Raw genomic sequence first — 13379 nt, 5'->3', positions numbered from 1 at the left:
TGAATATCATTTAGAAACAAATACACATATTTTGGGGAGTTAACACCCAAAAGCATTTTTACTGATGGGGTGTGTGGTTCAACACATCTGGCTAACTCTAGTAAAGAATTTCAGATAACCCCGTGGAGTAACGCAGAACCTCAACTGCGTCAAGGGCCACACACACTTTCCATTGCCCCCACTTGGGACTACTGTATCCTCACTCAGACATAAAGCTGTAATGGTCATATACTGTGGGAGCCTTTAAATGCTGGCATTGCGGAGGGAGCCTAATGCATTATAAACCCTAAGTAGTTGTCAGGCTTTGGGGACGGGACTTAACCCATGCTCTGTTCAAATCCTGGGAGAAACAGTCCCGGGCAAATGCAGTCTTTTGAATCCGTCATGGTGGTAGGGATTTTTTTAACCACCATCTTGTAAAGATGAATCCTTTATAAGCCAAGTGTTTCTCAGAAGGGCTGAGCATTCAGGGTCAACCCTTGAGAAGCAGGGAGGTAAGAGGCAGAAGCTGCCCCTATTCAGAAGCCACTGTGAACCACACAATATGACATGTTCCTTGGACACAGAGATATATGAACAAATAGAGGTATACTTTATATAGATACCCCCAAAATGCAAAAGGTAAAATCGTACTTAAGCATCACAACATGTGAGGCTGTCAATATAACCTTCCTTTTGCAGATGAGGAGGTGAGGGTCAACTGCCTAGGCGGGGTTTAATTCCAGGACTAAGTCTCACAGTTCAACCCTCCGTGAGCCCTGCCCTACCTCTCAGGATGGGGTCCAGACTCCTCACGGAGGCCCACCAGGCTCTGTCATCTGCCTTTTGCTCAGCTCTCTGACCCTCGTGTCTTATCTCTCATCATTACTCCTCTCACTCCGGTTTCTATTTTCTATTTTATTGCATTTCCTCTGGTTCCTCTAACACAGCGTGCTTCCTCTCACCTCCGGGCTTTCGCCCACACTGTTCCCTGTGCCTCCAACCCAGCAACCCCAAACTCAGCAGTCACCCCATGCTTCCCTTACAGGAGCACTTTTCACACTGTGTTCTCATTGCATGTTTACATTTGTAGCATCCAGTGGACATAAGCTCCATATGGAGAAGAAGGTCCCTGTCTTCCTCCTTGTTTCCTGATGGACCCAGTACTGAACTCAGGTCCTGACACTTAGTAGACACTAAATAAATAAAGTCTTGACTCCATGCTGTGCTATCTTGGGCAAGTTACCCAGTTTCTCTGGGCCTCAGTTTCTGCAATGATAATAAGAGAAGGCTATTGTGGATGGTCTCTGAATTCTCTTGTTAGCTCTGAAATACTGTCATGTAAAGAATTTCAAGGTTGCAAGCCTTCCCATCTTACAACAACTCTTTTCTCTCTTTACCACCATGCTCACTCAGTTCTCACTTCCTAATCAACTCTCTTATTGTAATTTTCCCTCTCCTCCTATCTGGCTATTGACATTGTTCTCTCTAAATTAATTAATAACCTTAGTGGCCACATCCCAAATCCTCTTTTTAGTCCTCATTCTAATAACTTCTCTGAAGCATTTGAAAATCTTACCTCTGTGGTCTCTGCTAAACATCTTTTTCCTAGTTTTAAGCTAAGGTTTTTGGCTGTTTCTTATTTTCTCCTGTCTCCAGTGCCACTCTCTTATGCCAGACCCTTGCCATCCTTCACTACTCTAATCATATCTTAATTTATCTCACCATCTAACCGTCTTCCTTTTTGTCTGCCATCAAGCTGGCAGAGCTATTTTCCCCAAATACAGATCTATCAGCTCATTACCTAATTATGGCATTTTGGTGGCTCCCATTGTGCACAGGATCACCCACTGCACACACACTACTGTTCATCCTTCTGGAGCCCAGGGCAGACACCACTATTCAAGCATAACTTCAGAACCCTTCTTTCTTTCTTTCTTTCTTTTTTTTTAATTAAGATTTTATTTTTTTAGAGCAGTTTTAATTTCACAGCAGAATTGAGGGGAAGGTACAGAGATTTCTCATATGCCCTCTGCACCCACACATGCATAGTCTCCTTCCTTAATAACATGCCCTGCGAGGGTGGTACATTTGTTAAAACTGTGAACCTGCACTGACACATCATTATTACCCAAATTCTGTAGTTTACATTATGGTTCACTCTTGGTGTTGTACATTCTATGAGTTTAGACAAATGTATAATGACACGTATCCATCTTTATAATATCATACAGAGTATTTTCACTGCCCTAGGAATTCTTTGTATTTCACCCGTTCATCTCTCCCTTCATTCCAAACCTCTGGGAACCTGATCAGAACCCTTCTTAACACAGATTTGCAGACAGCTACTACCAATTAATAAGTGTGAGTATAGGATGGAATCTATTCATTCACAGTTTGGCTCCAATCTGCTTTCCAGCCTCATCTCCTCTCACTTTCCTTCCCATCCACTCTCCACGTTCTGGGTGCTTCTGAGCTTCCTTAATGTGCCATGCTCTTTCCGGCCACTTCACCCCTGTGCATTCTAATTAGTCTGTAAGGAAAACCATTTTTCTACTGTTTCTGGTCAGTTCTTATGAATCCTTCCAGCGCCAGTTCAAATATCATTTCCTTTTGGAGACCTTTTGTGAGCAGCAGAGTTAGAAAAGAAAAGCTTCTTTTTCTTCTGTTTACATTAAATTGCAATTATCTATTTTTACATGTGTTGATTTCCTCCTCCCTAGAATATGACTTCCTCTGGAATGGGACCATATCATAGTCATCTTTGTATCATCCCTAGAGCTTACATCAGAGGCTAGAACACAGTAGGTGCCAAATGAACACTTACTGAGAGAGTCAAAGTCTGTACAGATGACTGAAAGAATGACAAGCCTCTAACTGTAAATAAGGTAGGGTTAGAGCTCAGAGTTCCTGCTTATGGGCACTGTTCGGGATGCTGCCACAGCAACTCGCTTAGACTCACCTGGATCCAGGCATGTTGGAAAGTTCAGAACCTCATTGATAAAAACCAGTAATAATAATAATGATGATGACGATGATATGATGATGATAGCTAACATTATTGAATGCTTATTATGTGCCAAGACAAAAACTGCTTAAGACTTAAAGAACAAGAAGCAGAACACTTTTTAAATACGATTAAAGATAAGAGCAGAGGGAGATCAGCTCGGTGCTTTGTGACCACCTAGAGGGGTGGGATGGGGAGGGTGGGAGGGAGACGCAAGAGGGAAGAGATATGGGAACATATGTATATGTATAACTGATTCACTTTGTTATAAAGCAGAAACTAACACACCATTGTAAAGCAATTATACTCCAATAAAGATGTTTAAAAAATAATAATAAAATAAAAAAAAGAGCAGAATAAAGATAATTCTGAGTATAAAGAGTTACACTTTGATCTGTTATCCAAAAATATGACAACTGTCTAACACTCCACTGAAAGAACTTTAGATCATTTATTAGTACAAAGAGGTCAGAGCCAAAGGAAAGAATATTGCCTATACATGTCTGGGCTGGGCAGTAAATAACATTTTTTTTTTCTGATATCATTCTATAGTGGCTACAGTTACAATTATCCTAAGAAATTTCTGTCCAGGTCAAATCTATGTGGGTGAAAATTAGCTTCAGGATAGAGTCTTCTAGTGTTCCAAAGAACAGTCATAATGTTTGGCAAAAAAAAATAAGCCTTAGGTGACAGAAAATTGAGGAGTGATAGCATTGACTGTTGTATGCTCCTCTTAGAGACTTTCAATGCACATTAGCCATTGGGGATAAGAAGAAAGAAGTAAGAAAACCTGTTCAGTGTGGCTTAGCACAGAATTCTCCACATGCATTTGAGTAGTGGACATTTTTAAACAGAATGCTTATTATTTATTTTCATGGAATTAGAATCGGAAAAATTGGCTTTGGAGGTTCCTAGAAACAGTTCTGCACTGGGATTCTAGCAGAGGGCACTTGCCAAGGGGTTTACTATGAAGACCTATCTGATTTAGAGAAGGGAAGATTGGCTGTCGTCTGGGCCAGAAGAGACTCATGCCTGGTATCATTATTTACGTGATAAAAATTCAACCCTTTATAAAGGCTTGGGAGAAAAAGGCCAGCTTTTAATCAGTCCTTTGAATTAACAGTTTTGTTATGGCTGTCTCACACAGTCCCAGGAATTTATATTTTCATTTTATCCCGAAGAAAAACTTGACCATCTTTCTTTAATACTATCAACCTGGAGGCTTGACAGTAAGGATTAAAAATTGCTCCTTCCTTCCCACTTGGTTATTGGAAAGGCTCTGAAAGGTAATCAGTCTTGTGAAGCTGCACTTCACAGTCTGCATAAAAACGCCATGATTTTCCTTCCTCTCCCCAACCTAATTGAAAGTGCATAATATCACCCAGCTGGGGAAATGTAAACGGTAAACATATACGATATATCACGCTATCACACAAACGCTGGTTACTAATTGGGAGTGGGTGGTTGTCAGGACCAAAAGGAATCTGGAAAACAAGTCTTTTTTTCATCTGGAATGAGAGCTCTTTGTGCCTGCCACCCTTCCCCCCTCACCTCCTCCCTCCAGACTTGAAATTACAGCAGATTAAACCAAGGTCAGTCAACTCATTCCTTCTGTGTGTAATTCAAAGGGTCACCTAACAATATATATTGACTAACACTCTCTTATACCAGCCTTTCAAGGGATAAGGCATTTTGCTTTTGGCAGGAGGTGGGGTTGGAATCATCTTCTTCCCTACCTACTTCAATTGTACTGACAGATGGTCCTATTATCTCTTTCCTCAGCTGCGAAACCTAAAGATCCTTGGCCTTGTCACCTCTTATCTTTCTCTACTTCATCAAACTCCTATTGCCAAGATTATCTCCTTTCTACCTCTGATCACCCATGAATATCTATGCAGGATCACATATGCCTTCAGTAGAAAATCCCAATCTTTGCAAAGTCTTCTGCAATTCTGAGGCTATCTATAATCACACCCACTTAGAAGTCACCACTCTCTTCTCTGACTCTTCACCTCCAAGTGTCATGCCATCTTCTTGAATAAGTCTTATATAGTAGGGCTCTTAGGAGAAAGGACAATATTCCTTCAGAGTTTTATAACTAGTTCTCTGTTACAATATTCCTTCAAAAATTGCTCCCTGTTGCCTCATGAACTCAACTACTACTATTCATTCATGCCACCTTAGAACTGTCAATTGTTTTATTTTTGATGGCTGATACCTTACGGGTAGGTCAAAGCATAGCACTTGTCAAGGGTACTATGTCATTTCAGTTTTAATAGATTGAAGGATATAGTTTTACCTGCTTCAGCAGTAGAGATGATTTGAAACTTACTGAATTAAAACTACATTCATCTTTCAATAAGTTATATTACCTGTCAACTGGCACTGGTGGATGGTATGGCTTGATGACCTTGGCATAGAGACCCTCTAAGTGGTCTCTCTCTGGAGACAGTGGACGGCCATCCCGAGGGTATCCCAGTGGTCCAGCCCGAGGGGGAGATGGAGACCTATAGACATTTGCTGATGCACATGGTTCCCGGAAGTGGTTTACTCTGGCATAGTTGGGGTCCATTTCATCATCGTCCATATCATGCAGTGATCCAATTGCACCAGCAGCATAATCAATAAGACCTCTTGCTTGCTTTTCCCTTAGCTCCTGATGTTTTGCCCCAATCCTGAAAAATGCAGAACAAGATGTATGTGAGTTTATATGCTGATACAATGAGAGACTCTCCTGAATCTATGTTAATTCCTCCTAGTCAGTCACTTAACTGTCACTTTCCTGGATACTCAAGATCACACCATGCAGAAATGCCAATAGCAGATTCCACAGGATTAATTTTAAATCTCTGACCTTTATTTGTTACAGGGTCTTTACTTTTATAGCAATGCTATAGGTATTTTAATATCCTGCCCACTGATGACTGGGCTGATTGCAGAGTCAGAGGCTGATTTTCAGTAACATTTCCTCCCTATAAATGGGCTGTGCTCATGGGAACAGGCCATCTTTGGTGTAATATTAAAGAAGTCTGACTTGAGACAGGGATGCATGTTAAAGAGCCCATCAGAATCTTATACTTTGTCTGTGATTTTATCATTTGGTGACTTTGAGTTCTAGTGTATTCTTCTAAAGAAAAGAGCTTGCAAAAATTGATTTAAATATGAAAAAGAAATACAGAGGCTTTCTGGTCACTAAAAGCAGTGGGATCAGAGATAATTTATGAGAGACTCTAAGTTTTTTGGTTACACAAATGGGGATCATTGTGTTTCATTATACAGGGGCTATGGACAGAGTAAAATAGTGAAGAAATTAATAGGCTCCTCACAGAGACGAATTGGCGCATATAAGTGAATTAAACACCATTACTGGCAGAACTCCACAGCTCTAAAGCCTTTAGTGATATTACAAAATGCTACTGCTAATCAGCGTACTCACTGTGTAGACTACTGGGAATGGGAGCAGAAAAATATACTTAGGTGGATTCCAAATCCAACTGAATTTTGAGAATTTTTCATTTAGTCTGGAGAGTGTTAGGCCAGATCTCCTAAATTCCCAGTTACATGTTAAAATGGAAAGGTCACTGTGGCATCTTATTGGACGATGGTGATTCGATGGTGTCAGGAGGTGTTCTCCACTAATGAGGAAAGAATGTAACTTCACATCACTGGGCAAACAAGGTACATTGTGTACAGGAGGAGAAAAATAAGACAATGCTGGCTCAGGTGGTGAAAGAAAGACTCAAGAAAGGATGGGGATAAATCTGAAGAACTAGGCTCAGAGAATATGAGAGGACCGTGGGCTAGAAGTGAAAGATCTATATATGCCTGGAAATGTATATCGAAGACCTGGATGAGTGAAAAAACAGAAACTGAATTCTCTCAGTATCTTTTCCTCTTCAAATAAAAACAGCTATTTTTGCACATGGCAGCTAGTTTTATTTTACAGAACATCAAACTCTTTGTAAAAATCTTTAAAAGCCATGATTTTTCAAGGTCTTTTCCCTTTTGGCAGAATGGCTTTTTTTCCCCTTTGAGTAGAGAGGAGGAAGGAAAATTAAAAAGATGAAGAAGAAGGTATAGGACCAAAAAAACAGTATCTTCAAGTCACAACAGATGAAAATAAATGCCAGGATACATTATTGCATATCTCTTTTGACTAGGTCAAATCATGTACCCTACACATAAGTAATGAGAAGAATTTATATTCTGTGCAAAGGGGAGCTTGAATCTCCAAGGGATTTTGAATGAAGATGAAAGGAAGATTACACAGTAGGGTACCCGTTAAGAGGCCCTGCCTGTCCTCTTTCAATGCATGTTAGTTCCAGATTCATGGATGTTTGTTTTGAATAATTTTTGATGAAGAAGATAACCTGCTCCATTCTGCAACAAAACAATCGTTCCAGGGACGGTGCCGACTGGATTATTGGAGGATGCTTGCTGCACTGTGATGATATGGATGGATTTCCATTGCAAATAGAGCACAGGACATCAATAAAGTTAGGGGGTGGGATTTTGTGTGGTTACTATTCCTCCTAAGTGGGATGCCTTCTAGAGAAATCACTCAGCAGAAAGATGAACATCTCATGGCTGCCACACGGGGCTACACTTGTGCATTAATGAAAGAGGAAATCACCAAGCTTGACTTGTAAAAATCACAGAAATAGAACACTAGAATCTGTGTTCCTTATTTCATCATTTCTCTTTTTTAGAGGTTTTCTCATTAATTAAGCTTGCTGAGCATGTAAAGATTCTCAGATGAAAAGTTACTCCATATATGCAAAGCAATATTTTACCTTGTATTTTTCCTTTCTAAAACAAAACCAAATTTCTCCTCTCTGTGCCACTGAGTGTTTCAGTAACTAATTTCATATTAATCACTCAGTAGGTGAAATAGTAATTTCTGTGAACATTATTATGCCATATATCAGGATCTCTCCGCGTGGGGGAGGAAAAGGCAATCTCTGAAAAGGGGTGTATGGAAGCAGAGAAGACTCTCTCAAGAGAGAAATGTCAAGGAAATATATATTTTTTTGGTTGTTCTGACCTCCCTCTGTTCCAATTCAGTGTGAGAATTCTAATTGTTTATATAGTCATTTCCACGTGGATGTCTCCTTACCACTGGGAACTCAACCTGTTAAAATATCTATTTTTCAAAATAGCCCTGGATAATATCCCCTTTTGATTGGATGGTACCACCAGCTTCCTCATTCTCTCCAGCACACTTGCCTTTGAATTGTTTAAATCTCCTCCCTCTCTTCCCCTACAAAAACATTGTTATTTCTTTTTTCCATTATACCTCTTGGATAGCCTCTTTTATTTCCATTTCTTTAGCCACAGTTTAGTGTTCAGGCTTTATATTGCCTAGCTCTGCACTGTCCAATATGGTGGCCATTAACCATATGATGCTATATAAATTTAAATTGGAATTAATTACAATTTTAAAAAATTTAAAATTCAGTTTCTCAGTTTCACAAACCACATTTCAAGTACTCAACAGCTACATGAGCTAGGGACTACTATATTGGACAGTGCAAATATAGACTAATTCCATCACTGCAGCAGGTTCTATTAGACTGTGCTGGCTAGATTATTCTAAGATTTTTTTGGACATGTCACCATATCCCACTTTAATCTATACCTTAAAAGGTGATTAGAATAATCTTCCTCAAAAGAGCATTTATATCATATCTCTGTCAGATCAAGGATCTCTAACAGAAGATTGTGATAAATGATAGAGTAAGAGTATGGTTATTCTACTTTGTTCCCTGAACTCTAAATGAATGAACAATTGAGAAATTGGGAAGAAAATTCCATCTACAATATAATTAGAATACAGCCATAATCTTAAAACATGCAATGAAATTCGATCTCAATCCAAAAGGGCTAGTATATCAAGAGTTGATATATACCTTTGTCTCTAGCAGGGTAGGCATTTTACTGAAAGTAAGAGAAAGAGTTCAGAGGACTATAGACAACAAACTTTTACTTAGGAAAACAGAGTTTGAAGACAGGGGTAGGACACTGGGATTGTAGGGTAAATCTTTGTGAGGTTCCAACCTCAGAAGGGAGGAGAGGCAGGGCTAGAAGAGACAGATTTCCACTGAGAGAGAAATTTCCTTCTACCCTGAAGAAACTTCATGGAGGTAAATGGGGAGAAGAGAAAAGAAGCATGAACCTGCTTTGTAGCTGATAGGGCAGGATGAGCAGAGCAGAGATAAACATGAACCCAGCAAAATAAAACCTTAAGTCATTTAAGAGGCTTCACTAAGCAGGCTGATCTCTTGTTAGAGTGATGTGCTCTCCCAAAATGGAAGGCCATAGAAAACAAGCCCTCAGGGCAGTGCAACCAGCAGATCAGGCAAGAAGATATTTTGAGAGAACACGTGGAATTCAAGCGGCTGGTGACCTTAGATCACTATGCCCTGTCATCTAATACTATATTTTAGTACAGATTTATAAAAAAAAAAATTAAACACCATAGAACATGGAATTAACTTAATGGGTGATAACAAGCGTTTAGAAAATTAAATATAATAAAAGAGAAAATATTAGGGGTTATTGCATGTAGTAAGCATTAAGTATTGTGTCAAGAGAAAAATCAAGTCATCTAAAAATCCAGGCAAATTCAGGCTGGCCTCAAACATAAATAAAGACAAAAGAAAAACGTTTTCAAACATTTACAAACTCAAGAGAATGTAACGCTTGTTGACTCATCTTGCAAAACTACTTAATAATGAATAGCAGCCAACCAAGAATTGAATCCAAACAAAGAATTCAGCCCAGCAAAGCTGGGGAATGACAGGTGTGGAGGTGAGCAAAACATTCATTTAAAGATAAAATGAAGGCTAAACATTTGTAGGAAGAATAATTACAGAAAAATGTAAATATTATAAACTCTGACAATATAAAAATATCACTATGAAAATCAGAAGCTAACAAGGAGGTGATTTAGGAGAAAGCATTCCTCACCTTTTAAAGCAGGCATCCGTAGTTACTGCTTAAAGTTGATAAATCAGGAAACGGGTCATAGTATATGAAATACAATTACAAAAAACCCAGTAAAACAACAAATTATCAGCAGAAGAGAAATACACAAAACAAAACCGCAACCATAGAGTAAAAAATAGAAAACAGAGGAAGCAGTAAAAAAGAGAGTAACAAAATATGATAAGATTTATCTGTTATGACAATAAATGAAAATGGAATAAATTTCTTTATTATAACTAAAGGATCTCAGATATGATCAAAAATAAAAACACACTACATGTTATCATAATGGTGAAAAATAAGATACAGCCTATATGTGCATTATAGGGGAAATTAAATATTGTGCAATTTAAAAATAGGGTCATGCTATTCCTATATTAAAAAGAAATAAGCTATACATATGGGTCTAGATATTAGTGAATATTTGTATGTACATGTACATATCTTTGTATATGCATAGGAAATGTCTGAAAGGATACACAAAAAATTCATAAAAATGGTTGCCTCTGGAGAGTGGAAGTGAAGGTATACTGTTTGAATTTTTATATCATATATATTTAGGATACTTAAAAATTTTTTTTAAATATAAAAAGTCCCTTACAACTACTTACTAACTGTTGTAGTGAATCAAAATTGAAACAGAACAAAACAAAACACTAAACAGGTACCAGCGGGCATCCTTTGTCTTCCAAACCTGATTTCTTATGATTCCATTATCAACTCAGTTATGATAACAATTTTCTTCAAATTACTATTCATTGAACATTTATTTGGTCCCTTCCAAATCAACTGCTTTGGCCTAGAGTACCCATTCTCCACCAATCAACTATTCGATTCTAGTTTTCTCTAGAATGAAGGCTAAACTCACTCATTTACAGCTCCTCATAGACCTCAATAATTCTCCTCCTCTCCTACTTATGTATCCACCAAATTCTCTATTAATCTGCCATTGTTATATGCTACTTTGTAAAAAAAATAAAAATAAAAATCTTTTATTGATGCATTTCTGGATATTCTGCTTCCATAACTAGCCTACAAGCTCCTTGAGTGTCATGTTTTTCTTTCTGCTAATTTTGGCTGATTGATTTATTCACTCATAGTTACTGATATTGTATTGCATACCAGAAAGAAAAAAGGAACAATTATCAGTCCCTGGTTCATTATCAAGGAGATATAAACAAGTAATAACAATTCATTGGGAAAACAAAGATACTGCATGTACAAAGGGTAAGAGTCAATTCAGCTTAAGGGTTTTGAGGAAGAATCATGAAGGCAGTGCCACATGAACTGGGCTTTGAAGGAGCTTATTCCAGGAGCAGGGAAGAGATGTGGAAGTGGGGTGAGGCACTCAGTCAGAGAGAGGGACACACGCAAATGGGCACAGATATGCATGATTTACTTAACGCCGGGGTGTAAGTCTGATGTGGTGGGACACACTGGTTCGAGTTATCCACCTACAGCTCCGCCACCAAAGTAACACATTTAGTAAAAGTTATTGGCAAACTTCTATTAGGTTTATGTAATGTAAGTTTGCCTAATATTAAAATTTTTGGTGAGGAAAATCCTAGTACACCTTTTTTGTTTGTTTAACCATTTATTATAAAATGAAAGAAAGATACAGAAATTCACACAAAACAAATCTATGGATTAAAGAACTGGTATAAAGCAAAGATATTTGTAACTATTACTGAGGTCAAGAACTTGACTTTTGTGGGATACCCCAGAAGGTCTCCATGTGTTCCCTCTTCATCACAAGCACGTCTATATTATATATGTATCTCCTTTCCTCCACATTAAGAATCCTGTTTCTCAAGACACAGAAAATGCTGGAACTACATATCACATGGTTACAACGTGCTTTATATTACACATATAATAGTTTCAAAATAACAATACCAATAGTACCACTGGTATGATTATTAAAAAGAGTTAAACTTCTCTTTTTATAAGCTCTTCCCCTCATCCCTCCATTTTTGTAGTTGTACTATATTTAAGTTGTTGAAGCATATAGCTGCTACATACTATACTTCTACTCATCTCTCATTTAATCTTGGCTCTATAAGTAACTCATAAGGACCACAATCCTAATGTCAATGAACATGCAGTCATTTCTAGACTCCTCAGGAAGAACTCATGGGATAGTGTTGCTTAAGTTGACAAGAGTATACCCTTTATATTTGAAAGCTAGTTTTCCTGGATATAAAATTATTGGCTCACCTTTTTCCCTTGACTATTTAAAACGTGTGACTCCATCCTCTATTTTCTATGACAAAGTGTTGCTGATGAAAAGTTGGATGACCGTCTAATTTTATTTGTCATAAATTACTTATAAATAACTTGCTCTTTTTGCTTATCTGGTCAAATTATTTTATTTGCTTTTCTTTAAAGTCTAATAATATTACTAGAAAAGTCATTTCGGTTTGATAACTCTTTCAGTATGTACTTTTACATATACTTTTAAATTTTATATCAGGGGAGTTTCTTGAATTATAGCTTTTATTATGAATTTTGTGTGATACAAGTTGGATATAAAAAATCAATTGTGTTTTTATATACTAATAGCAATCAGACAAGAAAACAATACCATTTAAAATAGGATTAAAGACTATTACAAACTTAAGGATAAATTTAAGAAAAGACACTGAAAACAATAAAATACTGATGAGAGAAATGAAAGAGGATCTAAATCAGTGGAGAGTTATATCTTGTTTGTGAATCAGAAAACTCAATTATTAAGATGACAATTCATCCAAATTGTTCTACAGGCTGAATATCATCCCAACCAAACTCCTAGCAGGTTTATTTTCCATAGTTATGTGATTTTAAAATTTATTTGGAAAGTTAAAGGGCCAAGAATAATCAAATCACTTAGCAAAATAAGAATAAAGTTGGAAGACTTACACTACTAACTTCAAGACTTACTATAAAGCTTCTGTAATTAAGCCAAAGGTTAGACATATAAATGAATGGAACAGAAAACAGAGTCCAGTAGCAGACTCATACGTATTCAGTGAAGTGATTTACAACAAAGGTGCCAAAAAATTCTATCAAGAAAGGACAATTTCTTCGACAAGTGGTACTGAAAAAACTAGATATCCATAAGGGAAATAAGAACCTTGTGCCTTACATTATAGCGTAACAAAAATCAATTCAAGATGCAAGATAGGCCTGAACATGAAGGCTATCACAATAAAGCTATTAGAATAAAATAAAAGAGAATATCTTCACAGCCTTGGGGAAGGCCAAGAGAGTACACAGAAAGTATGAGCCATAAAAGAAAAAACTGGTAAATTCGACTTCATTAAAATCAAAACCTTCTCATTAAAACAAATCAAGAAAATGACAGGCAAATGAGAGAAAATATTTGCAGCACACATATCTAACAAAGGATTTGTATCAAATATAT

At 37.5% G+C, this 13379-nt stretch overlaps 1 protein-coding gene across 2 annotated transcripts in view; it reads right to left on the bottom strand.

Moving 5' to 3' along the window:
* The window catches only part of PARD3B (par-3 family cell polarity regulator beta), a 1019383-nt gene that overhangs the window by 179112 nt on the left and 826892 nt on the right, over window positions 1-13379 (bottom strand). For both annotated transcript variants that reach the window (XM_061186691.1, XM_061186699.1), the window contains one exon: window positions 5359-5661. In XM_061186691.1, coding sequence (XP_061042674.1) covers window positions 5359-5661 — 303 coding nt within the window. The remainder of the gene's footprint in view (window positions 1-5358; window positions 5662-13379) is intronic.

The sequence above is a fragment of the Eubalaena glacialis genome, chromosome 1 (assembly GCF_028564815.1).
Source record: "Eubalaena glacialis isolate mEubGla1 chromosome 1, mEubGla1.1.hap2.+ XY, whole genome shotgun sequence".
NCBI lineage: Eukaryota > Metazoa > Chordata > Mammalia > Artiodactyla > Balaenidae > Eubalaena > Eubalaena glacialis.
The sequence above is the reverse complement of the archived record's forward strand: the minus strand, read 5'-3'. Positions and strand labels throughout refer to the sequence as shown.